Source organism: Stereum hirsutum (assembly GCF_000264905.1).
Source record: "Stereum hirsutum FP-91666 SS1 unplaced genomic scaffold STEHIscaffold_24, whole genome shotgun sequence".
Classification (NCBI taxonomy): domain Eukaryota; kingdom Fungi; phylum Basidiomycota; class Agaricomycetes; order Russulales; family Stereaceae; genus Stereum; species Stereum hirsutum.
This window is the reverse complement of record NW_006763154.1, coordinates 201,895-222,365: the sequence shown is the minus strand read 5'-3', so window position 1 is coordinate 222,365 and position 20,471 is coordinate 201,895. Positions and strand designations below refer to the sequence as shown.

At 50.9% G+C, this 20,471-nt stretch overlaps 6 protein-coding genes across 6 annotated transcripts in view; 3 read left to right on the top strand and 3 right to left on the bottom strand.

Annotated features, from left to right (window-relative positions):
• STEHIDRAFT_150880 (acetyl-CoA synthetase-like protein) overlaps window positions 1-2,549 on the bottom strand; it is a gene marked incomplete at its 5' end in the record, with an annotated part of 7,893 nt that extends 5,344 nt beyond the window's left edge. The window contains 9 exons of the mRNA XM_007311165.1: window positions 687-718; window positions 774-851; window positions 1,421-1,547; window positions 1,601-1,896; window positions 1,970-2,004; window positions 2,057-2,132; window positions 2,189-2,203; window positions 2,266-2,320; window positions 2,379-2,549. Coding sequence (XP_007311227.1) covers window positions 687-718; window positions 774-851; window positions 1,421-1,547; window positions 1,601-1,896; window positions 1,970-2,004; window positions 2,057-2,132; window positions 2,189-2,203; window positions 2,266-2,320; window positions 2,379-2,546 — 882 coding nt within the window. The remainder of the gene's footprint in view (window positions 1-686; window positions 719-773; window positions 852-1,420; window positions 1,548-1,600; window positions 1,897-1,969; window positions 2,005-2,056; window positions 2,133-2,188; window positions 2,204-2,265; window positions 2,321-2,378) is intronic.
• A 478-nt stretch (window positions 2,550-3,027) lies between these two features.
• Window positions 3,028-3,787, bottom strand: STEHIDRAFT_163475 (uncharacterized protein; the record flags this gene model as incomplete). The annotated part of the gene is made up of 2 exons (XM_007311164.1): window positions 3,028-3,665; window positions 3,733-3,787. The coding sequence occupies 2 exons, from the start codon at window positions 3,785-3,787 to the stop codon at window positions 3,028-3,030; spliced, it is 693 nt and encodes a 230-aa protein (XP_007311226.1).
• Window positions 3,788-4,661: 874 nt separating this feature from the next.
• STEHIDRAFT_163474 (uncharacterized protein) lies at window positions 4,662-8,077 on the bottom strand (the record flags this gene model as incomplete). The annotated part of the gene is made up of 10 exons (XM_007311163.1): window positions 4,662-5,439; window positions 6,162-6,221; window positions 6,290-6,347; window positions 6,419-6,446; window positions 6,524-6,721; window positions 6,791-6,926; window positions 7,007-7,153; window positions 7,216-7,414; window positions 7,473-7,614; window positions 7,673-8,077. The coding sequence occupies 10 exons, from the start codon at window positions 8,075-8,077 to the stop codon at window positions 4,662-4,664; spliced, it is 2,151 nt and encodes a 716-aa protein (XP_007311225.1).
• Window positions 8,078-9,428: 1,351 nt separating this feature from the next.
• Window positions 9,429-11,931, top strand: STEHIDRAFT_135641 (VHS-domain-containing protein; the record flags this gene model as incomplete). Its single annotated transcript, XM_007311162.1, has 5 exons — window positions 9,429-9,592; window positions 9,660-10,032; window positions 10,566-10,844; window positions 10,935-11,019; window positions 11,138-11,931. The coding sequence occupies 5 exons, from the start codon at window positions 9,429-9,431 to the stop codon at window positions 11,929-11,931; spliced, it is 1,695 nt and encodes a 564-aa protein (XP_007311224.1).
• Window positions 11,932-13,007: 1,076 nt separating this feature from the next.
• On the top strand, window positions 13,008-15,159 carry STEHIDRAFT_150878 (NAD-P-binding protein; the record flags this gene model as incomplete). Its single annotated transcript, XM_007311161.1, has 8 exons — window positions 13,008-13,143; window positions 13,174-13,178; window positions 13,275-13,480; window positions 14,109-14,169; window positions 14,254-14,484; window positions 14,542-14,617; window positions 14,676-14,818; window positions 14,921-15,159. The coding sequence occupies 8 exons, from the start codon at window positions 13,008-13,010 to the stop codon at window positions 15,026-15,028; spliced, it is 966 nt and encodes a 321-aa protein (XP_007311223.1). The 3' UTR covers window positions 15,029-15,159.
• A 1,385-nt stretch (window positions 15,160-16,544) lies between these two features.
• On the top strand, window positions 16,545-19,916 carry Shlcc11 (laccase 6). The gene is made up of 15 exons (XM_007311160.1): window positions 16,545-16,842; window positions 16,911-17,222; window positions 17,302-17,603; window positions 17,666-17,673; window positions 17,725-17,756; window positions 17,818-17,921; window positions 17,979-18,121; window positions 18,179-18,253; window positions 18,309-18,433; window positions 18,487-18,643; window positions 18,720-19,100; window positions 19,166-19,351; window positions 19,412-19,475; window positions 19,543-19,647; window positions 19,712-19,916. Exons 3-15 carry the CDS (start codon window positions 17,461-17,463, stop codon window positions 19,755-19,757), a joined length of 1,569 nt encoding a protein of 522 aa, XP_007311222.1. The 5' UTR covers window positions 16,545-16,842; window positions 16,911-17,222; window positions 17,302-17,460; the 3' UTR covers window positions 19,758-19,916.
• Window positions 19,917-20,471: the final 555 nt, after the last annotated feature.

Here is a 20,471-nt window from a genome sequence, read left to right as displayed (position 1 = left end):
AGGGGGAGTACGCTATGTAGGAACACGCGCACGTCCAGGGGGAGTGCCGTTAGGTTTGGTCCATAGTCGGTATTTCGCTGCATGTAGGAGTTGACAAGAGTCTTTCCGCACGTCTCGCTGAGGGGGAGTGTTGGAAATCAGCTTGTGCAGCTCGACGTTGCGAGACTTTTCGCGAGGTTTCCACGGTCAGGCTGAGTCAGCCGCGCCACCCGGCTCCGCCACTTTCAGTACATTGTAGAATATTCTAGTTACTTTTGTACAGTACTATAAATACAGTGAATGTAGGACTCGTTGAGGGCATCGAGTTGCCCTAACACGAGCCAGTCTCACCACTCAGCGTGATTGCAACCTTTCCCTCTCTCTCTCGCTCTCACTCGTCCTCTTTTCGTGCCACTCATCACTTTCCCACGAAAATCCAACAGTCTTTTGGGCAGAAAACAATACTTACGCAACTTCGTCTCCATAATACCCGAGGGCGATTTGCCCGCCCTTTACCCAGAGCTCCCCTCGCTCGTCGAATCCAGCCATGGACCCGTCAGTCTTGACCACCCTTGCCACGGTCCCAGAAACAAGCTGGCCGCCACTGCCCAGCGTACCCACCTTCTGAGAGATGGGGAACTGGAAGAGCAGAGGAGCAAAGAGGATTTTACAACAAGCTCCGAGGGGATACAGCCGAGTACACCTACCATGCTTACCGCAGCGCAGCTCTCGGTCATGCCTAGATATCGAGGTTGGCGCAGAGATCAGTTAAACGAGACTTCTGTGGTACACACCGTAGCCTTGACCAAGGTGTATGTCGGGCATGACATTAAGAAGTTCTGTCGTCAGCTCGGCAGATATGGGTGCAGCAGCTATCATGCAGTAGCGAACGCTGGTGAGATCATATTTGGGTGTGGCGGGGTGCTGAGTGATGAACTCTCGGTTACAACAAGGCAGTATAAGGAGACAGTATACCTTCATACCTTGCAAAGCAAGACGGCCATTGGAGGCACAATCCTTGTGGGTGACATCAGCCTTACAATGCCTGACAAAAGAACTGATATCATAGTTACTGCAAGTGAGTAATGCGGTAGCGGGCGATGTTTTCCAGAAATTTCTCGAAGACGAATTTCTTGGTGACCACAATGGTCATCTAAGGCAAGTGAGAAGACGAGGATAATTAACGAAGAAATAACACATACCGCCGAGTAGATCAGGTAATGCATCTGATGGCATAAACATAAGGCACACATGAATGGTTCGACAAAAGGCGGGGCTCACATTTGTCACGAGCCCGTATATATCTAAGCAGTCGTTTATGCCCTGTTCAGTCTAAGAAATTTAGGGGACGGTAACAAGACTTACGGTAGAAAGGCAGCACTGAGGAATTCGATGTGAGTGACAAAACGATGTTCCGTCAAAAGGACCGAGTTTGACTGACCACCAGTACAAACATCTCCGGGACGAAACCTGCGGTCCGCTAACGGGCAATACTCTTCATTAACCCAGTTGAAGGTAGCCGTCTGGATGACATTGCACATGACGTTGAAGTGAGAGATCGCTACAGCCTATGGCCCTGGTTAACGAGATCAACTGTAATGATTATGGAGTAAGTAGCTACCTTCGGTTGGCCTGTCGTTCCAGAAGAAAAGCAGAGAAAAGCAATGGTTGTCTTTGCTTCTCCTCCTCTAAGTTTAAACTCATCGAAAGCTGGAAGATATGCACCGTGCTGGATAGCATGATGAATGCTCAAGGCTGTGAGGGTCGATGCGTTCTCCTGGGCTGGTTGGACATGCTCTCCATCCAGCACGAGTATTGGAGGGCTCTTGGCCACCGTACGAGCAGAGGAACATACAGTGTCGAAGTTATCGAGGTGACCAATGAAGAAGGTTGGCTTTGAGATCCGAAGCAGTGGAACTAGCAACGAAAGGCAATGAACGCAGTTTCAATCGCTACCACAGGTTTGCAAGGCAGACAACTTTCGACGCACTCATTTCCTCCCGCGTTAAACCTGGGCTCATAGCGCTGCGCTGCGTTTCAGAGAAGCACTCGTTTTGTCGAGCGATGAGACACTCACGCGACTATACCTCCAAGCCTGTGGACAGCCCACACACAGACAGGATAGTCCACGTGATTCGGAGCAATTAATGCGACTTCAAAGGGTAGATGAGACAATGGTATGTCGACTGGGACACCATATACCACTCACCGACATCGCCCCGTCCTGGACAAGGAAGAGCTGGGTTAGACGAAGGACTGAGGAGGGCACAGAAGCTGTGTGCGTACCAATGCCATGAACGGTACGGAGAGTGCGGGCAAGATCATCTGTTCTATGTCGAAGCTTTTGTGTACATGATCAAGTTTGGCACAATCATATCATATTGCGCGAAGGTACTCACATCATCTAGAGTGACTTCTCGACCATTATCCTCGTCTATGAGACAAGGTATATTTGCTGGCCGTTTGGTGTAGGTCGAATGCTGTAGCACATCATCGAAGATAAACTGCGGGACGGTAAGGTCGTCCGGAGGAGGTACTAGAGGGCGAGCTAGAGACTTGAAGAGCATGGCGTCGAGGAAGGAAAGACAATTCAGGATACAGCTTGGCTACAGCCCGCCATGATCACAACGACTTACGGCGCCAAATATGCGCCAATAATAGTGTGGGCTCCTCGGACACGATCAAACAGTTTCAACCACTGTTCGCTGACAGAGGAAGTTACTGTATACTTACGCATGTTTTCTGCTACGAATACGACGGGTGGCGCGGAAGAATCCGGATATTGTCGTTTCCCCGGACCCCGAACACCCCTCCTCTGGCTTTCGTCACCTAACTTACGAAAACTTGCTCTTGCCGTTGGACACAGGCCGGGCTCCTTTCATACCAGAAGTTATCTTTGTAGAGATGAACGAGATACTAACGAAGCTTGTATATATAGAGGAGGTTGGAAGCCCTTCTCGCCACCCTACTAAGGTTAACCATAGAACCAAAGGAGGTATAATGGTAAAATATTCGTCAGTGAGCGTTCCATTGACACACCTACGTGATTCAGACCTCCGGGCGCAACATCTCCATGTCGTTTGGGTGCCACTCCTTGATCTTCGCCGCCACCTCATTGACAACGCCCGGAAAGATAAAACCTTTTTGCGGATACCAGCTACGCAACTCCTTCTCTGTCACAGGCTTGAATTTCCTCTCCTTCATCATATGGGCGAGAATATTCCGCATGTCTTCTATCTCAGTTCTCTGCTTCTGCTCAAGCCTGGCCATGCCGACCACAGTGACAAGCTGGGGGTACCTCTTTATCTTGGAGACTAGGCACCACTTGAGGTCTGCCGCGTAAATCCTGATCATGGCGGACTCGTAGAGGATTATGTTTTGCCTCTTCGTAATGGCGATCCATTCATCGCGAAGCGTGCCGTCCGGCGCGGTGATACCCAAGGACATGCTGAACCAGTCGCTGCCCAAGTTGCGAACACTGGCAACCGTACGGACGCAATCGTAGAAGATGGACCTCTTATGGTCGTCCCAGTCTGAACCGTAGTTGACACGGACGACGTCTATGTCGTCCGTCGTTTCGCGGTTTTTGAAGTAGGTGACGGCGAGATAACCGCCAGCAGAGACGTACTCGATCGGAGCACTAGTAAAATTTTCGTCGCTGAGGAGTGAGGAGAGGGTATCGAGAGCTAGAAGATAGAGGCATCAATGACTAGGCAGTGGTGACAAAGGTACAGGGTGGAAACGGTGGCGTACCCTCCTTCCACTGCTCCATTCCTGCAGGCACTGGCGGTCTGTCAGTGCGGAACATGGTCGTGGGTATTCGGTAGAGGCGATAATTGGTGCTTGAGAGGGTGGTGGAAAGAAGTGAGCGAGTGAAGATGGGGCCTTAGGAGTGAAGCAAGCCCCATTTCCTTTGAACGAGTGTACACTTACCTGGTTTAGGAAGGTAGCTCGCGAATGCGAGACGCAAAGTGAGTTATATTGAGAGAAAAGAAGACTTGAGCTTTATATACTATTCTACTGAGAACTATATATGATCAATCTCACGCCTCATGCCTTCGGCGAGGAAATGACTCGGAACTAGGATCACCTGGGTCTTGGGTCGCTCCTGGCGCTGTGGCGTCTTTTAGCAATTTTATACGATTGGACCAGTGAAGTAAGCATTACCTTGGAGCAGGCCAACAGACAGTTGCAGCGCCATGTTAATTTTCGAGAGATTCTGATTGCTCTAATGCAAAACCTTACCACCTAACCCATGTTCAGGAAACGGAGCTGGGGCAGAGGACGCGGTGCTTGCAAAGGACCTGCCGAAGGACAAGGAGACTGGGGAAGGCAATCCTAAATTATGGACAGACAGAGACTACGTAGCTACGCACTGGTACAGATTCGGACAATGGTATTGAAAGCACACACTTTCCAGCTCTGAGCATTGACCAGTAGCTCTCCCTAAAAACAAGAATACATAGAATAAAACGAGATCCCGAAGTGGGTGAGACGACGAGGGAGAGTAGAGAGAAACGGCAGAGTGGGACCTCCGCACAAGTACACAGCTTTGTAGTGCGCACATGCAGGTGCTATACGATCAAAGGTAGACTAGAAAGCGTGGTCGAAGACAATATTTGAAGTAGCCGTGGCCTGCAAGCGTGGATACCGGTAACTGAGTGTGCTTGCGACAGATGCTATCAGGACGAGGTATGACCTTGCACGGAGAGCCACTCGGGGAGATTTTCTACATGCAAAGGGAAATTCAGTCCAGCATCTAACCAGCAGGAAACTAAGCTGATGAATTGAGAGCCGTACCAGAGATTATACATTCCGGACACATCGGCCACGATATTCCGCTTGGTGAACGCAGCATAACCCCAGCTCGTGCCGTCATCCTCTACACTATCATCACACCCAATCAAAACACGCCTAGAACAGGGTGGCGCATGAATGGCCCAGTCAGGTTGATATTCCTTCAGTGAGACCTTCTCCTCCTCTGTCGCCGGTCGAAACTCAGGGTGATCCGGGTTTCCAGTACGCGTCAAACCCAGATCCAACCTATAGTTGATGCTCTCCGCCAAACTCTCCGCCACCCCAGCCAGAACAGCGTACCGAACAGGGTCCGGATCGTGAGGGTCCGGGATGTCTTTTACTGCCCACTCGGGGCGCAAGTGCCAAAAGTACTGCGACTCGAGCATGAGGCCGTTCATGTCGCCCACGCAGGCGACCTCGTAGATACGGTAGAGGGAGTTAAGTGGCGTATCACGCGCGACCCACCGGGGCGTGTAGAGTAACGTGCGCATCAGGGCACGTCGTTCGTAGACCAAGGCTGGGTTGCGACGAATCTGGGCAACGGAGAGTCTTGGTGGGAGAGGCCATTGGCTTGGGAAAGGCCAATAGATGGTCCAGAGGAGGCGGATGGGGTGCTGCGAACGGCAGACTCTGTCGAAGGAGGTAAAGTTGCGAAACCACCACCTATAACAGCGACTGTAGTAGCGCCGCCACAGCTGTCTCAAGCCTAGGATACCATGATGAGCTCTATAGCCTGGAGAATGGATGGGGGTTGGAAAGGACTTACGCACGAAAATCGAGCTGGAAAGCGTCATCGTGTGGTTGACAGGAGCTCAAAAGCGAAACGGAGAGAAGGAAGGTGCACGAGGTGTCGGAGTGCCAACGCGGCACTTGCCGTCAATGTTTCACGCGCGCAACTCGGATCCTTTTTGGGGAATAAAGCGCTTCCTTGTTGTCGCCTCGCTCTGTGTCCGATCATTGCTGAAGCTACGGGACAAGCTCAGGAGATACGAAACGGGAAGGAACTAGCAGAATGTTTTCGGAAGAGGGTCAAGAACTTTAGGACGAGCAAGGTGAAATTTATGGCAAACTTCCTCATCTCGCAGTGGCTCACTAGTGCTCAGAGTTGGATTGAAAACTCTTCAGAAGACTCGTAACGTATAAGGTCTGTGATCTTTACATTTTATGGCAGGGACCCGAGATTTGGTAGACTAAGTAGCAGAGTTACAGAACGTGTCTGGCTGCTAGTGATCAACACGGGGTCTGTCCATTGAGGGAAATCCTTTACTTGTAGTTGCTTTACTCTTCGCTTTGCTTCATATGTTCCCACAAATCAAGTCTTGAGTGTCACACCAACTTGGGTGAATTACAAGAAATTTAATAAAATCGACTACGCCACGGCTCACGCTATGTGCGTCGTGATATCTATATGTCCCTGTTCGACGACATACTCGTTCGGGCTGAACCTTTGTGACACAACATTAAATATCAAGAAGAGCATCAGATACACGAGCCAGTGGTTCAGACGCCTCACAATCTACTCTTCGGTGGTGTAGAGTGTGATTGGAGAAGGAATTGGTAGAGAGCGTCCGCTAGAATGAGATCGGCATAGAATTTCAGAAGATGGTCTCTACGAAGTAATAAACGGCATCTTGAGACCTACCTAACTCGTGTGGCGCTTCCTGGGGGAGCTGTTCCGAGATAAAGCGAAGATTCAAAAGAATGAGAGTTCCGAAAAAAAAGATGGGGTGTCCACATTGCTGCTTACCAGATGATCCACGTCCTCGAACCATACGGTAGTATTTTTGCCGGGATGCCTGTGAGACGTTTGTGCCTGCATCTCTCTGCCTCCACCTCTTCTGCTCTTACCACCCCATACCCAATGCAACGGAACCTCTGGGTTCAGCTCAGCGAGGAGATCCCAGGCTTCATAGACTATGGAGCGCTCAAAGAGCATCAACGCCTCCTGCAGCGTATTGTGAGATGAACGATGACGAGCCGTAAAGCAAGGGCGATTATGAAGTATGACACGTACGAAGAATGGATGCGTCTTCAGTCTATATTGGCCTTCAGCGGTCTCCGTGATGACATACCGGATGTAATTCTCAAGGACGCCGACATGCCACGGTCTGTAGTACGCGCTCTGCTTTATGCTGGAGACCGCTTCGTCCCTGTTTACCGCAACGTCGATAGCGTTAGTATGTAAGTCACGTCCAAGAAGATTCAGGATCAGAACAGTAGCTTGGCACACCTTGACTCCCATATCCAACGTCGCCGGAGACAGATCTCTTCGTTCTTGCGATGCATATCAAGATGCTTTATGGACAGTGGGGTGGTGACGGACTCAATAAGAATCAAGGAGGAAAATAAGCAGGGATGGAGGATCGACGGATGGATACTAGAGCGTGAATATTCGTCAGAATGTATCGACAGGGGTGCGCTATAGGCAGAAATACTCACAAAGCACAAACACCCATAGAGTGTCCCACACCAACCAACGTTCGGAGTTGAAGACCCTGCGTCTTTCTGCGCTGCACCTCCGCGTCTGCAAGTCGTGGAAGGTTGGTAGGATATCTCTTCTGTCGCAAACACGGAGAGGTGTCAGGGAGGAAAGCCAGCACAAAGTTCATGAGGTCTCGAGAGTAATCAGCACAGTCAACTGATGTCAATCAGCATCAGTATCTCGACTGTAGCGTAGCAAAGTTGAGGATGCGTACATGTGTCGCCCAACAAACCCTCGTTCAAGAGTCCAGCATCTCCATGCTGTACGCAATCCAGCATCCATAACTCTTCAACATTTATGCCGCAGGACGAAGAGTCTAGATGATAAAGCAATGACTTGATGGTCGACTCCCAAGTCTGAAGGGAGTATCAATAAGTGCCAGCCTGCATATATAGCCACTGCCCTTAGTCGAACCTCTTTGTGCGTACCAATGCCGTGGAGAAAGATGAGCGTCAATCGGGGCCGGTTATCGGTGTCTGCGTCGGGGGTTGACATTTTGGCGACGCGATTCGCTACAGTCCAGATGATGTTTCGATTGGCAGGTCTCGCATCGCGACCTGCTTCCTGGGCCTCCTTCTTGCTAGCGAGAGATTCTGTTGTTTGTCTGGCCCACTCCTTACTGCCGGTGGGAGAATCTTGTACAAAAGGCGGTGGTGTCCACGGGCTAGACGGACATCGAGGATACGCGGACGGAAAGACGTGGGTGGTGATCTCGTATCCAGGAGCGAATGATTCGGAGCGTGGCGGGCACGGCAAACATGGATAGTCTTCGAGGAGGACTGGTGACGGTTCCAAGGGCAAAAGAGTTCGAGACGGCATGGATCTTACAGCCGGGGGAATAAGGCGATGGGAAAGGAGGTCCTTGAACCTTGCTGCTCCAGTCGACAGAGCGGGAGCAAGGTGCTCTTATAAGCACGACTGGTCTCTTCCTCGGATACCAGGGTAAAACTGCTTTCGAACGTTTAAAGAAGACCTTTGCCCATGAAAAGGGCGGAAGGCCTGATGGGTCTACATTCAGCGCTCAGACGTCCAAGAAATGAAAGCCCGATGAGCAGGAGATAGGGGTGCCATCGTATGCAGCTCAGTGCAAGAATGATGGTGAGCGAGAAGCCGAACTAATACAGGTGAACATTGAGTTGGTCCATGACTGTCCTGGCAGTGCGGCTCGCCACACCCCAGGCGATGTTCCTCTTGAGTGCTTCCTAGTATCGCAACCTGCCTCATACTTCTCCTTCCTGCCAACAATATACACCGTTTCACGAGCCCTTTTACTCTCTGCAGGAGAACCAGTAGTGGGGGGCAAGAGCCGAGCGGACATCGCGGATACGCAACCTGAAAGAGGAATATAGAAATCTCGTATCCAGAAGTGAGCGATCCACGACGAGGTGAGCCACGCAGATTGTACAGGCATTAAGATGACCTGGCGGCGGTTCTAGATTCGGCAACAATGGTCGAGCAGACATGGTGGTCTCGTTCGTGGTGGTCGGTGATATTGGATACCATAGCGGGAAGGAAATGCTCGTTTTATGAGTAGTGCTCTGACGTATCCATGGCGGAGCGAAGAGCCCATGGCCAAATCGGTCCCGAAAGTGGTCCTACAAAAGTAGGAGCCCGTCAATTCTTTATTATAATTCCATTGCAACTCGGCAGTTATTCGACTGATGCAATAGTCACAAAGACTTTACTCCCTATATTGGTAAACGATTGGAAGTGTAGGGGCGATGTTAGAAGTCACGGTGCCCAGTGGGAACGAGCCTTCTGAAGAAAGAGGTGGTGTTCGTTCAGCTCCAAAGTTCATAAGAATTAAAAGATATGACAGGCTCGTCAAAGAGAACCTCTACAGGGTCATAGAGCCGACGGCTTGCAGCACCCCTACGTCGCGATTTTGTTCCAGTTCGGCATGCCCTACAAGGAGGGACCAAGGAATACAGGAGGATGAAAGCTGAGGAAAGCCGAGATGATGGTGGTGCACTCGTCGCAGTAAGTACATGGTGCTCAGGAAAGGAAGCTGGAAGCACGAGCTACGAAGAAAAATTCCCACGGATTCAAATCACTGGAAGTCGAAACTCTTGGCTCATTACGTTTGCTTGTAGCCGCCACCCCTACTTGCTCCCAGCTTGCTCCCAGCGGTCACCCTTTATTATTCTCATCAGGTCCTTGTCCTTCTTCGATGGCCTTGTTCAGTAGTGGTCCCGGCAGTCCTGGTGCCAATTGGCTTCGAGCGAGCCCGCTCGAAATTCTGATAACGCGAGCCACGACGGCGTCAATGCCAGAGCCCAATTATGCCATTCACCTCGAAGTCGCGGAGTATATCAACCAAAAGAAGGCAAACACGTACGCATCATCGGTTTCGACGATAATACATTCGTATGTGCGGACCCATAGTCTAATCTGTATGTAGACCTCGAGAAGCCGCGATGCTCATCGCTCGACTCGTGAACCACCGGAACCCACACATAGCCATGCTCACACTCGCACTCCTCGACACCCTCGTCCAATCGTGTGGATACCCATTCCACCTTCAGATCGCAACAAAAGAGTTTCTGAACGAGCTCGTCCGTCGCTTTCCGGAACGTCCGCCTCCATTCCCAGGTCCGGTTATGTCCCGTATACTCGAGCTCATACATACGTGGAAAGAAGGAATTTGCACAGACTCGAGATGGAAGGATGATTTGGGGAATATCAGGGACATGCATAGACTGTTGACCTTCAAAGGCTATAGGTTCAGAGATATGCCAAGAGGGAACAGGAACGAGACGGCTGTCGCCACCTCGGTACGTGTCTATCTTTCTTCGGTCTACTCGATTACTCTCGCGGAAAGATACGGTGTGCATTTGGCGGCACGATTTACTGGCCAGAGGACCGCTGGTGCTACTCAGACTTGTATACTCTGCCAGATCGCTTTCGTGTTCGCCGCGAGCGCGGAGTGCCACATCAGTCGTCTCTTCCGGCCGTCTTTCGGCCGCAAGGCTGTGACTGTCATCATTTAGTTGTTCTTTCGTCCACAGGACACGAACTGGGAAGACGCCCCTTCCTCACGCATAGTACCGCGTTAGTTCATGTCCTTGTACCTGTAGCGGCATAGACCAAACGGTCTACAACTCTGCATCTCTGCAAAACGACGCGGTTCGGCCCTGAGCCGCGATGAAGTCTCGATATGTCCTGGATCGCAAGGATATGTATGAATTGTGCTGATGTATACACATCGCGTTGTGGCAAAGGAACCAGCAAACTACCTTGTGGCTCTGATTCATGCTTGACAGTGCACCCACCTACGACATACTCTGACCCTCTTTGATCTCCACAGAATCTTAAATCCGCTGAAGAGCTCGAGGAAGAAGATCGTGAAGCCCAATCGGCCAAGCTGCAAGAACTCATTCGACGAGGGACTCCCCGAGATCTCGCGGCCGCGCAAGAGCTCATGAAGACCCTCGCCGGCGCAAATCCGGAAGCCAAGCCCGACTACAGAACGCAAGCGCTCACGGAACTGAACAAGCTCGAGCAGAAGGTCATCTTGTTGAACGAGATCCTGGACAATGTGGATCCAGAGAGGGGGGAGGCGTTCGCGAAGGGTGACGTTTATGATGTGAGTTTTCTTTTGTGGCGCTGTGGCGAGAATGCCACATTAAGTCGGTACTGATCACGAATTGGTTGGTTCTGGTGGATGAAACTGTAGCAAGTCGCATCGATATTGATCAGTTCCAGGCCGAAGATCCAGAAATGGATTTCCGACGCCGAATCCGAAGACCCAGAATCACTCGGTACGTCCTCATCCTCACTTCTTCACTTCCCTCTACTCATCACATCATTCCATGCGTCCCTCCTACGTCGTACATCCCTTCTCCCCACACCACGCCGCATAAATGCCGTACTACACAGACACCTACCTGCAAATCAACGATCAAATCAACAGCGTTCTCAACCGCTACGAATCTTACCAAAAAGGAGACTTCACGGCGGCCGCAAACCCCATCCCCGCTGAACTCGCAGGCTCGTCCGTGCAGAACGATCTCTCACTCATCGATTTCGACGACGCTCCAACACCACCTCCAACATCGTCACAATCACACTCCAATAACGGGAACGGGACACCAGCGGATGACCTGGCAGGACTATTTTCGGTGTCGGGGTCAGCGCCGGTGCACGGGTATGGGCACGGGCAAGGCGCCGGGTCGAACGGGAACGGGAATGGGAACGGGATTGCGTCGATTATGTCGCAGTTCAATGCGGCGCCGGCGCAACAGTCGAAGTCGTATTTCCAACAACCACAGCAGCAGCAGCAGCAAGCACAACATCCTGGTACACGAGCGGGCATGGGTATGGGTATGGGGTCACACCCAAGCTTTGGTGGTGTTGGTATAGGTGGAGCAATGGGGTCAGTCCAGCCACAGTACAGCGGGGGCATGGGCGGTATGGGCGGTATGGGAATGGGAGCAGCGTCGGGATCGGGGTCAGGAACGACAAGTCCCCAGTCCCAGTCAAGGCCGTCGTCACAGTTCGGACAGATCATGCTGCCGTCGACGCCTAAGCCGATGAGTCCTGTGGGAACGGGGACTGGAGGAGGAATGGCGGGGACGGGTGGCATGCAAGGAGGGCCACAGCACCCACAGCAGCAACAGGGACAACAGCCGCAGGGCAAGGATCCATTCGCGGATTTGGCGGGGTTGTTCTGAGTTTGTGTCATTTCCTCGGCGATCATTTCTCTTTCTTTTTCCGCTTTTGGATCTCCGTTTTCGTGTTTGTGTATGGACGATAGTATGAAGAGAGCGGACGTCGAAGAAGTCTGTTGGGTGGACCGTGATAAGGGGAATGAAGCACGCGACAGAACAGTAATGTGGAGCGTATTCTCTGCTGGGAAGGTCAATGGGGTCATGGTACGTTTGGCCAACTGACTTTGCTGTTGATTGTCCATCGTTCTGATCTCTCTTCGCATGTTGAATCTCGACGTCTGACGTTTTCCAGCTACCTTCGAATACCCCATTCTCAGATCCATTTTTTTGGCCTATTGTACTTCCTTGATGAATATCGAATCCGAGTCGCCAATCCGAAATGGAGTCTTATATGATAGACTTGTGGTGCGGAAGTCATACCGCTTTGATGAGCGGCCGGGCAGCGAAAAGCCCGGGATGGGCTCTTGCGATCCAGAGACCCCTTCTCTCTTTTCTTTGGTATATCTTAGAGCTACTTGTAAGGTGAATATGACATTGTTCTATATCGTTTACCACTAGCTTCAAGCCCCAGCAGAACCATCATCGTGTACTGCACAGATACGCCACGGTGCCACACGACATTTGGATTCCAATTGCGGGCTTCTGAAATTGTTCAGGTTGAAGTTGTGTCGGCGGCCGGACTCCGCGCACGTCCGTGATCCAGTACGTTGAAATGCTGCAGCCCGGGCATATGCCTATCTTCATCCTTCCCCTTATTTGATAGAAGCATTAAGTACTGATATGTGATATTACTTAGGTAGCTTGCTGCATACCTCTGCCGTGAAGGACACGCGTCCGAACGGCTTGACTTGCGTCGTCCCCAGAAGACGCCTGAGCTGCAAATTGCCATGACCATCTTATTATCTTTGATTCTGCTCGTATGGTTTGGTGATGTACTTGGAACTTGGCGTGAGGTATAAAAGACTTAGGCTTGGGCTTCCCTACTCGCCCTTATTCTCCTGCTCTCGTGAATTCTCACCACTGTCTCGCACGACAATGCTCGTCATCATTATCCGTTTATTCCTGCTCCTTGATTCGACATGCCTCATCGCTGCAGGAACTACGACCCCATGGCCGAAGGCCGTGTTGGTGTATTAAGTGAGGTCTTTCCTCCCAAGTCTCACTGGACTGGCGAAGATGTGCCCGATCTCTCCGGACAGACCATCATCGTCACAGGTTAAAATTCGTGGATTGGAAAGGAGACAGGCACGGTGCGTCCTTCCTGACCGTCGGCGGTCGTTGAATCCCTCGATTATAAACTAAGGTAGCTGACTGTACCTATGCTATTCGGCGTTGACGGTCCTCAGGTTCTTCTTTCGCGTAACGCTCGCGTTTACATGGCCGCACGATCAGAGGCAAAGGCGACAGCGGCTATTGAAGAGCTGAAGGCCAGCACGAAGAAGGACAATTTTCATTGGTTGAAGCTCGACCTTGGGAATTTGACTTCTGTGAGGCGCGCGGCAGAAGAATTCATGGAGAAGGAGTGCGAGTTGCATGTATTGTTTAACAACGGGTACAGGATGCATTGACTACTATGTCGGAATTTTTGGGGGCCGGATTATAAGGCCTTATAAGGCATTTAAGCCATTTCAGGCCGGCCGAGTCTGGTAATGATGACCAGGGGGGGTAAATCACATTATAAGCCCCCTTATAAGCGGGGCGCTTCTTAATAAATATTATGAATAAAAGGGGCCAGAAGGGGCCAGATCTCACGGCGCTTCGGGCACGCGGTCGGACATGCTAGTGTGGCCCTCTGTGGCCCCGCTCCTGCAAGCCGAGGAGTACAACAGCGATGATGATTGCAGTTTGCTATGTCTCGGCGGTCGAGCCACGGGTATAACGTTGAATGGTCACTTTCGTGGGTTGTGGCCATAGAGCGACATCCCAACGTTTGATTTGAGCGAGTTTGAAGGCATTTTCGAGCTGGGGGGCTCGGCGCGCATGCCTAATCGGGGAACAGAATCTTGCCACTTGGTCGGGAGTGATTATAAGTTGTCGGCCCGGCTGATAAGAGCTTTTAAGGCCGGTCCAACCATGATAATCGATCTTATCAGGCCATTGTAATCTAATCTACTTATAAGCTCCACGAAACTTTTCCGACATACTACTCTGATCAGTAGTTAGCTAACGCACCCTAGCAGAGGGATCATGGAACCAGGAAACGAAGACGTCACTGCACAAAGATATGACGCTCAATTCGGTGTAAACTGTCTTGGTGCGTACTGCCCTTTCATCCGGAGCGATCATCGTCTGTGCTCACAATGGACACTCTCATGATCATGACAGGACCTTTCTTTTTTCACGACTCTGCTCCTTTCCGTCCTCGTGCGCACTGCTGTCTCAGAGTCCGCGGCATTGTCAGGGCATCGTGTCCGCATCGTCAATACATCGAGCAGCCACGACGCTATGGCTCCCTCGGCTGGAGTCGTATGGAGTTCTATCCAGAAGGATAAGGAGGCGCCATGGCCTTCGAGGAAGAAGATGGGTATGACACAGCTCTACGGGCAAAGCAAACTCGTATGATTACCCACTGCATACTACAATTCAGTTTGAGGCTGGCATGGTTCTCCATAGTGTCAGGTGTTGTTGTCTAATGAGATAGCGAGGAGGTACTGCGACAAAGGGATAGTCTCAACGTCCCTTCATCCAGGTTTGTGGAGTACAAGCAATTCATTACGCCATTTGCTCACCGACCTCCTATTTTTCAGGCCTCATCAAAACTGAGCTTCAACGAAACTTCAACCCCGTCGGAACTTCCATCACGAAAGCTTTGTTCAGTGACGTTACCTACGGGGCCATCACGCAGCTCTTGGCTGGCACTGCACCCGAGGCGCTCGAGATGAATGGAGAGGTCGGTTGTCTTCACCTATCCTCTCATTTCGCCTGATCCTGGCGACTCCTCGTTCAAACTGAGAGTGGCCCACGGGAGCTGACGGTCTGGTTTGGTCCACAGTACTTGACGGCATACGCGAGAAGGTCGATGGCGAGCAAGAAGACGATGGATGCTGAGCTGGCAAAGAAGGTGTGGGAGTTCTGTGAGAAGGGAGTCGCAGGATCTTGAGGTGGCTTATAGAGTTGATAATATCGCTTACGCCCTGTGGTTTGAGCGGGTAGTTGACCGCGCATGAGGCTCCACTGGGACTGCATTTTCCTTCCTTTACTATACCTTAGGAACGAATCCAGAACCGTAACCCTACATACATCGGATGAGTGGCGTGTGGTTGAGAGCTCTCAACAAAGTCCGAGTTCAATGGTAGTATGCCAGACCACCCAGAAAATGGACCTAATGCCAGTCGACACTCAACACATGGTCGAAAGGCGGGTATGGAAAGGCCGGGGGATATTGCTTACTGCACTCGTCGAATAACGAGGCGTGGACGCTTTTTGGACAGTAGTCTCAGGCCAGGAACACCGGTACCAGGAGCCCATGCTCGATGATCTGATGGCCAAATCATCCCCGCGTGCGAGCAAAAATATACAGGTTGTTGCCTTGACTTGAATAAGTTGTGGTACCCCTAAAACGAACACGCCTCTAAAGTCCAGGACACTGATTGAGTTCCGTATCTTCGTTACTGTGGCATGGTGAAGACATCGCGAAAGGACAGCCCTCTCCACCATCAAAGAGTATCCCACGGAGGTATATACAGAGAGAGAGACGAACTAACAGTTCCTAGACTGCAAAGGAAGGAGCGACTAGACACTCGAATAGCTAGTATTGCACCTTGCTCGAGGACACCGTCCTTGATACATTTTGACGTGGCGAGAGGGATAACTTCTTTTAAGAGTAGGCTAAGCATGAGAAGGAGAGGTATGGTGACCTTTGAGCCTGTGATTCGTGCTATAGAGTGCAGACTTGTCGCGGGAAACCGATCGCTCGTAGTCAATGAGACCTTCATATATGAGAGCGAAAGTGAGAGCATTTTAGTAGGGCATCAAGGTATATTCTACCCTTTATAGGATGTTGTGCTCTCATGTAGTGATAGAACGGCCCGGGGACTATAGCCATGAAAGTATGAGCTCGTCGAGAGTAACGTTTATTGAGACTACTTATACCGCGGAACCGACTTCGAATAGAAGAGAAGCCTTGCCGCGGATCAAGACATGGGGATGTTTGACCATAAAGGTCTGGGAAGTGTGGTTTTAGCCAATGTTTGAGAAGGATGAAAGATGCAAGAAAATCTGGGCTTCAAGCTGCTTCGTAGTACGGAGATCATAGAAGAGCAACATACCTGACACCGCGCGCGCCCTGTTAGTTGCTTGCTAGATGGTCGAAGTGAAGTATCGATTGTCCTGCTTGTTCGTGAAGTTGGTGGATGGTGCAATCAAGGCCCGAGTGACATAGACGTGAGAGCCTTCCGAAGAGGCTCGAGGACAGTGTGCATAATTTGAGGATGATTCCTTCCCGCCGTCGTCGTGGCCGACTTAATGCGAGCTGGGAAGGAAATGATATCCGCGGAGTCGAGTCGGGAACTTCCGTTTCCACTTTTAGATACGCGCTGATTTGCCTTTGTCGGTCAAAAACTTTCCTTCTACCCTTACCTTGCTTACCTTTCACGAGATACAGAGGTACGCAACATCGGGTGTTTCTCTCAACTCTAGGTAGGTGCGCACAAACCGCATCAAAATCATTGTCCAGTAGGTATTATGCATATTTCCAGGGGCCGTCGTAATTACGCCTCCGGTGGGTGGTACCTATATTCAGGCTTGGCACTCTCAAGACACCGCGAAAGCACTGCGTCCCTGGGTGGCTGGATGCAACGAATCCAGCGTCTAGTCAAATCTGGGAATATTCTTGCGAGGCAAGACTTACTCTGGGTTGAAAGACCTGTGCGGAGCCGGCGAAGGTTTCAATTCGGGCGGCCTTCCCTATTACTGGTGCGCTCAGGAGTACATTCAATGTGTATTGTGAGAGAATATCATGACTGAAGGGATCGTGGCTATAGTTCACACGAATATGAATCTCCTAGGCAGATGCACAAGGCTACCGGCCTTCGTGCAGTCTCCAACTATCCCAGGAACCCTTGGCGATGGCCAATGCTTCTGTTCCAAGTACGGGGACACTTATGCACCAACCAACGAACGTCAATTTTATTTTTACTTGCTGTGACGTTTCGTGGCGACAGCCATCTCACGTCTGTCCGGATTCCTGTGCAAGGCTTGTTTCTGTTTGCTCGTCATCAATGTTTCACGGTTGGTATATCTCATCTCCAAATGCGGGTTATTTTTCGCCTTGATTATATAGCGCGTACCACTTGGTGAGAGCACTATCCTGATTTGTTGGGAACAACGTTACCTGAACAGAGGAACTAACTGATTTTGCCCTCTCACGTCCAGATTTCAACGCTGGCAAAACTTGCTCTGAGGCATTTATTGCTCCACTGCGTGGATTACGAACGATTTTTGAAGGGAGCAATGGCTGTATAAAAGCTCTTTCAAGATTTGGCCTCGGTTTTCCAGTCGCGGTTCATTCTATCGCTTCATCTCCCGCGAAAAATGGTGCTTTCCGCTCTCGGCCTTCTGGCTCTTTTGCCATCTGTTTTCGCTATACAACAGAACTTCACATTCGACCTGGTCAACAAGGTGATTGCACCAGATGGCTTCGAGCGTAGCGCCGTTACGGTCAACGGAATCTTCCCGTCTGTGATTTACCCTTTGTGCTATCAATTCATCCAGCTAACATTAGTGTCCATCTTTGCAGTGGTACCCGTAAGTACATATTTTACGTCGCGCGACAACCTGGTAACTGAGTCAGTCTAGTCATCACGGTCAACGCCACGGACACCTTTCATGTACGTGAATGTTATGTAACATGCGCTGAACGTGCAAGTTTATTTTCCCAATTCTCGATAGATCGAGACCAACAACCAATTGACGGATCCTACGATGAGGAGGAGTAGCTCCATTCATTGGCATGGTCTCTTCCAAGCTCGTACGTCTGGTATGGATGGACCTTCGTAAGCATTTCTCTCGGTATCATCCACACAGTGACCTTAACATCGCCATATCATCAGCTTCGTCAACCAGTGCCCGATCCCACCCAACACCACTTTTACCTACGAATTTTCGACCGCCGAGCAGACAGGGTCGTTTTGGTACCATAGTCACTTGAGTACCCAGTACTGCGATGGTCTCCGTGGCAGTCTCATCATCTACGGTAGATCTCTATTGTTTCGCATGTATTCGTTGCCGATCACTGACACCTGCTATTCAGACCCAAACGATCCTCTCAAGGATCTGTACGATGTCGATGATGAGTCTACCATCATCACCTTGGCTGACTGGTACCGTAAGTGCCACCTCATCCTGGCCCTTCGATTAAGCATGTACTGACTGTCTTACAGACGACACGGCTCCTGATGCTCAGAAGGTGTTTTTCGAGACTGGTGTAGTCCCTATCCCGGACACCGGTCTTATCAACGGTGTTGGGAGGTACCAGGGTGGCCCGGAAGTTCCTTATGCTGTCATCGTACGTCAAATTCCACTAGATCTTTTCGTCGTTTGATATATCTTCCCTCGCAGACCGTCCAACAAGGCAAACGCTACCGCTTCCGTCTCATCCAAATTGCTTGCCGTCCGTTCTTCACTTTCAGCATTGACCAACACAACTTGACCGTTATCGAGCTGGACGGGACCGAACACGACCCCGTGACTTTCCAGAATGTCGACATCTATGTTGGTGAGTATCTGTTCTTCATCGACACTGGAGTCTTTTCGTCCAACCAGTACTTTTGACACGATGCCCATTTACACAGCCCAGCGCCTTTCGGTTATCGTCAATGCATCCCAGCCCGTGGACAACTACTGGATCCGTGCTCCTCTCACTGGTGGAGCTCCCGGCCCAACCGGTAACCCCAACCTCAACAACTCGCTCATCAAGGCTATTCTCCGCTACGAGGGTGCCCCCGATGCGGAACCGGTCACTGCCAACGACAACGGAAACGGAACGAAGCTTATTGACGCCTTGATGCACCCTATTGCCCAGGCTGGTCCCGGAAACCTGGGAACAGGCCCGGCCGACTTCGCCATTACCTTGAACGTCTCCCAGCCCAACCCTCCTTACTGGGACATCAATGGTATCTCATACATCTCACCCACACTCCCGGTCTTACTGCAGATGCTCAGCGGCGCCGCGTGTAAGCCTTTCTCTCCCCTGCATACCTCGTCATAGGCTGTGTGCTGATTTGATGCTACAACAAAGCTCCCTTCGATTTCATGCCCTCTGAACAGGTCACCGTCCTTCCTCCCAACTCGCTCATCGAAGTCTCCATCCCCGGCACGGGTGCTCATCCTTTCCATCTCCACGGTCACACCATGGACGTCATTCGTGAGACCAATAACGACACTGTCAACTTGATCAACCCTCCCAGGCGTGATGTTGTCCCGAGTACGTCCTCTCCGCTTTAACTTCGGCCGGCTGTATAATAACTTGCGTCTCTTTCTGCAGTCAACGGCGGTAACACCACCTTCCGCTTCTTCTCTGGCAACCCTGGTGCCTGGTTCTTGCATTGGTACGCCTCGTCCTTCCTTGTCTTGTCGTTTGTTCTTGGTGTGCATGCGCTAATCGCGACCGTGCAGCCACATTGACTGGCATTTAGAGGCCGGCTTGGCCATCGCCTTCGCCGAGGCCCCGCAGCTCAATATCGCCGGGAACCAATCTCAAATCACCCCTGCGGATTGGCTGTACGTCTACTAGTTCTTTGTCTTGTCTTACCCTCAAATCACTCACGTGGAATACCTTCGATAGGAACCTCTGCCCGTCCTACGACGCCTTGTTGCCTGAGTTCCAGTAAACTTGTGGGTAGCGAATGGTCGGAGTGTCTGAGAGGCTTACTTATTATGGAAATTCTCTTCGTCGTTGTCGAGCCTCGTTTATAGTCCCGTCTTGGTTCCGTGATCGCATGTTTTATTTTATTCCAGAAAACGTTCATTTATCGCCGCAATCAAATCCAGCTTCATCTCGTGCATTATTCCTTCGCCAAGTCCTTAAGCACTGATCCAGGGTACTACCCATCCGAGAGAACCAGCTGAAAATATGTCGTGTGATTCTCCGAAACAAGGGCGCGGGTGTACGACCTTCAAGGAAACTTGGTGGGGACAGTCACTAATAGTAGATGAGGGCGCATGTTCGCAGCTCAAGGCGGGCAGAGGTCTGTGCGCAACAGATGGTCTGAGTGCGACCGCAAGACCAGATATAACTGCACAGGCTTGACTAGCAGTTTGGAGATGGATTGGCAAATATGATAAACGGCCATAGGATGAAGAAAATAAGAATAGCACAAGGACGTATGAAAAAGCCGAGGACAAGGTAATTGGAAGTACATGCACCACAAGGGCTAAGAACCACACGCTGGACGTCAGCCGATCACTATAGACGGACGACGCCAGGACATGATGTTACAGGATCGCCTCGAAAGGAAAGTGAACACAGATCTAAAGCAAGAAAACGAAGCCACGAAGAAGAAATAAAGAAAGAAAAAAAGGAATTACAAGACGTGTAGTAAGTG

Bases quoted from the DNA above. Each gene is read 5' to 3' on its own strand.
- Shlcc11 (XM_007311160.1), top strand. From the start codon at position 17,461: ATGGTGCTTTCCGCTCTCGGCCTTCTGGCTCTTTTGCCATCTGTTTTC. The intron at 18,122-18,178 runs GTAGATCTCTAT...CCTGCTATTCAG, and splicing joins TGGCAGTCTCATCATCTACG to ACCCAAACGATCCTCTCAAG. The intron at 18,644-18,719 runs GTGAGTATCTGT...CCATTTACACAG, and splicing joins GAATGTCGACATCTATGTTG to CCCAGCGCCTTTCGGTTATC.